An 8,561-nucleotide genomic window follows, 5' to 3' on the forward strand; every position below is an offset into this window, starting at 1 on the left:
TTCGACCGATCTGAAAAGAAATCTTCACATCCTTGACGGAAGTGACGATTTCTTTTCGAAAGGCATTGAAGTCAGGAATCGTGACCGTTATTGGTGGAATCTTTTCGTTTTTAAGAGTATAAGAAGAAGAAGGTTTCTTAGTACTCTTATCAGAATTAAATATGAATATTTCCTCATCACCGATGTTATGAAGGACATCGAATGAATTGGAAATTTCAACTTTTTTGGCAGATGGCCCTGGATTAGGTTCAGCAATCCGTTTTCTTCCGGCCCTTGAGCCGGCCGAAGACTTCCCCATGCTGGAAAGAAAAGAGAAAATATGAATAAAAGAAAATGAAAATAATTTTAGCACTGAAAAGTGCTGATTGAAATACAGGTAAGGAAAAAATAAATAATGTAAAATGTTCCTGCAGGTACACAGCAACGATACGATGCTCCGGCGTACGTGTTGACGGCTCAACGGTACAGATGATTGGGCACCGTGAAGGTTATTGCAGTTGCTCGTCGAAAGAGGGGCAAACCGAAGAACAGAACATTGAGAATGAAAACGATCCAGTTGAAGCAAATCCGAAGTCGTTGGCGATACCTGACTGTTGATTTCAACAGTGTCCTAGTAAAGCTTCAGCTCGATTGCGGTGCTGACATCTCAGTTGTCTCACAAGATGTCTGGAAGAAGATTGGTGGACCTAAAATCAACGCTACCCAAAGGCAAGCAACAACCGCATCTGGGAGACCTTTAGAACTGCTAGGAGAGTTCACTTCATCTGTTGCTAATGGACGTAACGCGAGAGAAGTCATTGGACGTCATTGGACTGGACTGGATGGACGCATTTGATCTCTGGTCAAAGCCGCTCGCTGCACAATGCAATCAGGTGAATCTTTCCAAATTTCTTAACAACGATCAGCACTTCCTCACTCGCTTCCCCGAAGTTTTTCAGAACGGTTTGGGCCACTGCACTAAAACCAAAGTTGGCCTGAATCTCAAACCAGGCGCGCTACCAGTTTTCCGACCCAAGAGACCAGTTCCTTTCCATGCCACTCAAAAAGTCGACAAGGAATTGGAACGACTGTAACGTTTAGACATCATCACACCCATCGATTTCTCCGACTGGGCTGCTCCGATCGTTGTTGTCAAGAAGCCTGGCGGCAAAGTACGCATCTGCGCCGATTACTCCACCGGTCTCAATGCGGCACTCGAAGCAAACAACTACCCTCTTCCAACACCCGAAGACATCTTTACCAAACTGGCTGGTAAGCGTGTCTTTAGCATCATCGATCTTTCCGATGCATACCTGCAAGTGGATGTGGACGACGAATCGAAGAAGCTGCTGACAATCAACACCCATCGTGGCTTGTTTCGATTTAATCGTTTGGCACCTGGGGTGAATCCGTTCCCGGGGGAGTTGATGCATTTCTTGACGACATTATCATCCACAGCGAAGACGATGAAAAACATTATGCATCACTAACAGCTCTTTTCACACGACTCCGAGACTATGGTTTCTACCTGCGCTTGGAAAAGTGCCGTTTCAACCAGAAGGAAATTAAATACCTCGGACACATAGTCGATCCAAATGGAATCCGGCCCGATCCAGCGAAAATCCAAGCTATTTCCCAAATGCCAGCTCCATCTGACGTTACCACTCTGCGGTCATTCCTGGGCGCAGTTAATTTCTACGGGAAATTTGTCCGAGAGATGCACCAATTACGCCACCCTTTAGATAAGCTTCTGAAGAAGGATGCGAAATTCATTTGGACCCAGGAATGTCAACGTGCCTTTTCAAACATCAAGCGGATTCTGCAATCAAATCTGCTCCTCACCCATTACAATCCGGAACACGATATCATCGTGGCTGGTGAAGCATCAAAGACCGGCATCGGAGCCGTCATCATGCATCGTTTTCCCAACGGATCCGTGAAGGCAATTGCTCATGCTTCTAAGTCCCTCAATCAAGCTGAGCAAAACTACAGCCAAATCGAAAAGGAAGCACTTGCGTTGGTTTTCGCCTGTACCAAATTCCATCGCATGCTTTGGGGCCGTCGATTTACGTTGCAGACAGACCATCAACCGTTGCTAAAAGTTTTCGGATGCAAGAAGGGAATACCAGTGCATACTGCCAACCGACTCCAGCGTTGGGCACTCACTCTCCTGGGCTACGATTCACGACTCATCAACAAGCACGAGAAGCCAGACGAGGAAGCAGTCATTGCAATGGTTCATGCCGAAACTGACATCAGTTCCAGTTTACAAGACACCCTACAACACCTTCCGATCACATTCGAAATGGTTCTAAAAGCTACCGCTAAGGATCCAGTTCTTCAGAAAGTAAAGCTCTACATTAACAACGGCTGGCCAACGCGTAGCGAAGCAATTCCCGACACTGAGGTAAGACCATTTTATGGCCGTCGAGAATCTTATTCATTGGTTGGCGATTGCGTGATGATGATGAACCGAGTCGTTATTCCGAAGAGTCTCCAGAAACGGATCCAGAAGCAAATTCATCAGGGTCATCCCGGAATCGAGCGATCAAAAGCTATTGCTCGAGGCATCGTTTTCTGGCCCCAAATCAACAACGACATCAAAGACAACGTGCAAAGGTGCTCAAGCTGTGTCAGTGCTGCGAAATCTCCACCTCAAGCATCCCCACAGCCGTGGCCATCAGCAGATGGTCCGTGGCAACGTCTTCACATAGATTTTGCCGGTCCTGTGGAAGGATTCTACTATCTGGTCGTCGTGGATTCCTTCACAAAATGGCCGGAAATTCTTCAGACGAGATCTCCCACAAGCTCTACTACAATCGCCTTTCTCCGAGAATGTTTTGCTCGCTTCGGAATACCAACGCTTATCGTGACTGACAACGGTAGCCAATTCGTTAGCGCTATGTTTCGGAAGTTTTGCGAGGAGTTAGGAGTCGTTCACCTACGTACAGCACCGTATCATCCGCAATCCAATGGCCAAGCGGAACGGTTTGTGGACACTCTGAAACGATCTTTGAAGAAAATCATCGGGGGAGGAGAGACATCAACTGCAACAGCACTTCAAAAGTTCCTGCACATCTATCGTTCTACACAGTCCGCAGTGCTAGGTGGGAAATCACCCGACAATATGATGCTAGGACGTTCCATGCGCACAATTTTGGATCTTCTGCGCCCAACGTGTCCACCTGTCAGACAGCAATTCAAGCGCAACCGAACGTTCGAAGTTGGGTCTCCTGTTTACGCCAAGGTGTATTCAACAAACGATGAATGGAAGTGGATGCCAGGTGTGGTCCTCGAAAGAATCGGCAACGTCAACTATAACGTTCTCCTGGATCATCAAGTTGGCCGACGAAAGGTTCTTCGATCCCATCTAGACCAGATGAAGATTCGCTCCAGCGATGAACCTTCAGCAGCAGAGGCTCCAATTCAATTGAACATCTTGATGGAAGAGTTTAATCTTCAGCAACCAACGATTCCTGTACCGTTCGATGGCAGAAATGGGTCTGCCACAGTCGTTCAACAACCAACCGACATCGTACCAGAAGAACAACTATTCATTCCTGACAATCTTCCTGAACATGACGAGGTCCCGCAAATAGACGACAGTTATCCTGATCTTGAAGGAACACTTCGGCCCGACTTCCAGGAACCTGGTCCATCTTCGTGTTCAACTCCATTACAACAACGTCCCCGGCAATCCGTGCGTCTTCCAAGGAAGCTAGATGACTACATCTGCTATTAGCTAGAATGGGAGATGCTACCGAGGCAGCGAATAAAGTCGAACATAACAATATCTGAAATCTGAATCTGAAACCTGAATCTGAAAGCTGAATCTGAAATCTGAATCTGAAATCTGAATCTGAAATCTGAATCTGAAATCTGAATCTGAAATCTGAATCTGAAATCTGAATCTGAAATCTGAATCTGAAATCTGAATCTGAAATCTGAATCTGAAATCTGAATCTGAAATCTGAATCTGAAATCTGAATCTGAAATCTGAATCTGAAATCTGAATCTGAAATCTGAATCTGAAATCTGAATCTGAAATCTGAATCTGAAATCTGAATCTGAAATCTGAATCAAAAATCTGAATCTGAAATCTGAAATCTGAATTTGATATCTGAATCTGAAATCTGAAATTTGAAATCTGAAATCTGAAATCTTAAATCTGAATCTAAAATCTGAATCTGAAATCTGAATCTGAAATCTGAATCTGAAATCTGAAATCTGAAATCTGAATTTGAAATTTGAATCTGAATCTGAATCTTAATCTGAAATCTGAATCTGAAATCTGAATTCTGAATTTGAAATCTGAAATCTGAAATCTAAATCTGAAACCTGAATCTGAAATCTGAATTTTATCAGGGCATTCTCCAAAAAGTTTTATTAATTTTTTTTGGAAATCATCTAGAGAACTGTTGGAAAAAATGCTTAAAGTAACAATCACATTAGAAAGGTTTCATGAAACATCTTCCTTTATTGATATTTTCAATATCAGTCCCTCCCTTCATTGCAATTTTTCTCAAGATGACTTATTTGTACGCTACTTATCGATATAGTTATTATAAAACCAATAATCATAAAAGCACGATTCTTGCGTAGGTGGACGGATGTGATGTGACCGACAAACGTGAACAGGGAACATCCTCCAAAGTACACTACGCTAACCAGATATCTATCTGCCTTCCGATAAGCATACAAGGGGGAAACAGGTACCCACCTAGTTATGATATGACAACACTTGAAAGCCCCTTTTGGCTGATGATGGTCGGCGCATCATTTGTTAAGGGGAAATAAGCCTCAGCCAGTATCACCAACAGATGGTCAAATTGTATACACATACGAGGGACTTTAGTCGTAGCTACTTGCTAAACAAACCGGTCCTTGTGATGTCACTCTCGGCCAGTTGGTTTGTTGGGTAAACATCACATAGTACATACATGGTACACTAAATACTGACTTTCCGAGTTCTTCTGCACTTGACGAGGGCGCGGGCAGATAAGTTTGTTTGCACTCGTGATATGCTGTTTATAGCGTTCGGACTCGCTTCTTTTTTCCGACCCAGCAGCTTCTGCACCAACAACAAACTTGGAGTAGGTATATTTTAGTGAAGAGGTGACGATGATGAGTTGATTGATACGAGCTTATCAGGGAACACCTGTTCCGCGTTGCGACCGAGGGTGGTTTCGTATAATTGTGGTGGGGGATTAAATGCATTAGCAAGTGTCTGATATCAGGTGTGTGTTTTAAATTTTTTATATGTTTGAATTTTGAATTTCTGCGATAGTCAGACTGGGAAACAAAGTTGCAATTTTTTCTGAACATATTATATTGTCTTCAATTTTTTAAATTAATTTTTGCCCAAATGGAATTTTCTACATCTTAAGGTAATTTCTTTAAAGTGTAGAGCTTTGTATTTTTCAAAGGCATTTTTGGATATTTTGAAAGGGGTCAATTTTTCATAACACTTGATGGTTTCAAAACGATAAATACAGCCACCTTGTCCACCTTCTTCGCCGCAGAAAGCCAGTTTGCCTTGAACTGCTGCTCGTCCTTAGCAGTTTTTTGGTCTTCTTTAGGTTCCGCTTGACAATAAGCCCAGTATTTCTCAATTGGGCGGAGCCCTGGCATGTTGGGAGGGTTCTTGTCCTTGGGAACCACCTGCACGGTGTTGGCTGCGTACCACTCCATGGCCTTTTCACCGTAATGGCGAGATGCCAAATCCGGCCAAAACAGTACGGAACAACCGTATTTCTTTAGGAAAGGCAGCAGACGTTTATTCAAACACTCTTTCACGTATATTTCTTGGTTGACAGTCCCGAAAGCTATGAAAATGATGCTTTTCAAGTCACAGGTACAGATGGCTTGCCAAACCAGATATATCTTCGCGAACTTTGACAGTTTCATGTGCTTGAAAATATCTGCTACCTTTCCCCTTCCTTTTGCCGTATAAAACTCCTGTCCCGGAAGCTGCTTGAAGTCGGTTTTGACGTAGGTTTCGTCGTCCATTACCACGCAGTCAAACTTCGTTAGCATCGTCGTGTACAACCTCCGGGATCGCACTTCGGCCGTCGTATTTTGTTTATCATCGCGATTTGGAGTCACTACCTTCTTGTAAGTCGATAGTCCGGCTCGATTTTTGGCTCGATGCCCGGTTGTAGACGATACACCCAGCTTTGCGCATCTCGGAGAGAGAATTTATGGTTTCGCTTGAAACTACCGGCAACTCTCTTTGTCGTCTCAGCGGCTTCCGGTTTTCGATTTCCCCCCGATCCAGACTTCCTGGTTGTCGACAAACTTACCCCAAACACTTTAATTACATTTGTAACGATTGATTTGGCAACGTTTAGCGATTTGGCCAGCTTTGCGTGCGAGTAGCTCAGATTTTAGCGATGCTCGAGCAAAATTTTGATACGCTGCTCTTCTTCCTTGGACGGCATTTTGACAACTGAAGAGTGAATTCCAAAATCAAAATAGGAGCAACATTCTACACACATACACCTTCAAAATGAGGGGTGTTCAGGTTTTTCAAATGCAAAACTGAAAGAAATACGTCAAGTTGATATTGACCAAATTTTTACCGTATCACCCTTTATTAACCGGGTGGTCAGAATAATGATAAATTTTCTTCCAGTGGGGTTTTGAGTCATGTATGGTTTAGCTTAGCTAAGCTTGATTGACTACTCACATCCACATTTAATTATTGAAGTGCTTCATCAACATTTTTCCTTCGTATGAATTTATCAATTGAAGTGTTAATTATTTTATAATATGTTTTCGTTATTTGGAAAAATATCGTTATGAAAATAAATAAAAATTATGACGTGATATTTTTTATCATCTTAATTAGTGATTGCTGATAATGACTAGTAAGTCAAATGGACACGTTTTTGGAGTGATCATTTTATGATATTTCTCATGAAAAATTATTTTTTGCAAACTATTTTGAATTTGTTTTCTTTCATTTATAGACATAAAACATGAAAGTTCAAATTTACTCATGTAAACGTTACTCAAAAATTTTGGAAAAAAAAATCATGGATGAGTTTTGAATCAACACGGAGCTTTGAGGGTTTGAGAAAATCAAAAGCGATCCTAAATTGACTCAGTCTAGTAATATATACACTACAATGTTTCAAGATCTTTGCTTTGAAATCTTGGCTAATGTTTTTTATTTTAATTTAAATTGATCTTCCTATGATCCTATTGAAAAACATTTTACATCCCTGAGATCTGCTGGTCAATAGAAGCACAAATGATAAAAAACACATTTCTTTGTTTGACTGAAAACCGTGCCTTTTAAGCTTGAAACTAAAAAAAATCTCAACAAAAGCGATAACGATCTCTCGCCATATCGATCTGAGCAAATCAATACATTATTTATCAAGTTTTTTGTTTCACGATTTGGTGCATCTTCGATCCTGCTACCTGTTTTCACTTTTAGAACGGAACAGTGAGCATTTAGCATGGAACCAAAATTGGTGGAAAATGTACAAGGCAATTTTGACGTCCATATCAATTCTGGTTATTTCGTATTACTTTAGATCACTGTCCACTATTCGGAGAATCAAAAAAGCTGCCATGAAATAAACATGATATTGTCCAATATTTTTGCAACCCGTGAGCATCCAAACTGAGCGTCACAGTTCTGGCGGAAGAATTGAAGTTTCAGTCCAGTCACAACTCCGATCGGCTGCACTGGCTGTCAAACGATTGCGGATGCGATGCGCCAAGAGGTACATCAAGATTGAAACTTCCTGATAAAGAACTATACTTGATATGAGAGAATTTTTGGGAACGAAAAAAATGGGTATGATTATTAAAGATCAGGACCTGAATTCAGCAGGGGGTGAAGGGAAGGACAGGGGAGGGGGCTCTCTTATCACTTTTTTAGCATAAATCCAGAACATATAAAAAAACAACCATATTATTTAAGTTAGATTGTTTGCGTACGATCAATTTGAGACCCTTCAGACAGATTCAAATTATCAGATCATTAACACAAATTTATAGAGCAAGATTCAGAATATTAGTTTAAGTTATCTGTTTGTTGCAATTCGAAACTCCAGGTCCAGCTGCGGATATGTTATAATTTGATTTAAAATAATGCCAATAAAACAATAAAAATTTGAATAATTTTTGAAAATATCGTTTGATTTTTAAAGGTGTAGTAAAGCACACCGGGTCAGCTAGTAACTTATTAAAAATTTAAAAAAATACCTTATGATACCTTGAAAATGTAGAAAACCATACCATTTTTTATTTTCATTTTATCTTTTATAATAAAGAAGTTATGCGGATGCGATGCGCCAAGAGGTCCATCAAGATTGAAACTTCCTGATAAAGATCAATCAGTCGCGGTTTCGCAGATCGAACCGCAGAGATTGGCTGCCGTTTTTGGAGTGATCTTATTTTTACGCATTTTTCCTCGCTCTTCCTCAAATGGCGGCAAACGATCCAATGCATTTAAATTGCATTCAACTGACAGTGGGGCGGGGATAAAAACTTGAAACCTGCCTCTTGCTGTGATTAATAAATTTGCGATTTTTTTTTCGCTTCATTTTTGTGATGATGTTTTCAAG

General features: G+C 41.3%; 1 protein-coding gene across 1 annotated transcript; it reads left to right on the top strand.

Moving 5' to 3' along the window:
* The first annotated feature begins 1,618 nt into the window (after positions 1 to 1,618).
* LOC129742389 (uncharacterized protein K02A2.6-like) lies at positions 1,619 to 3,721 on the top strand. The gene has a single exon (XM_055734290.1). The coding sequence runs from the start codon at positions 1,619 to 1,621 to the stop codon at positions 3,719 to 3,721; it is 2,103 nt and encodes a 700-aa protein (XP_055590265.1).
* Positions 3,722 to 8,561: the final 4,840 nt, after the last annotated feature.

The sequence above is a fragment of the Uranotaenia lowii genome, chromosome 2 (assembly GCF_029784155.1).
Source record: "Uranotaenia lowii strain MFRU-FL chromosome 2, ASM2978415v1, whole genome shotgun sequence".
Lineage (NCBI taxonomy): Eukaryota > Metazoa > Arthropoda > Insecta > Diptera > Culicidae > Uranotaenia > Uranotaenia lowii.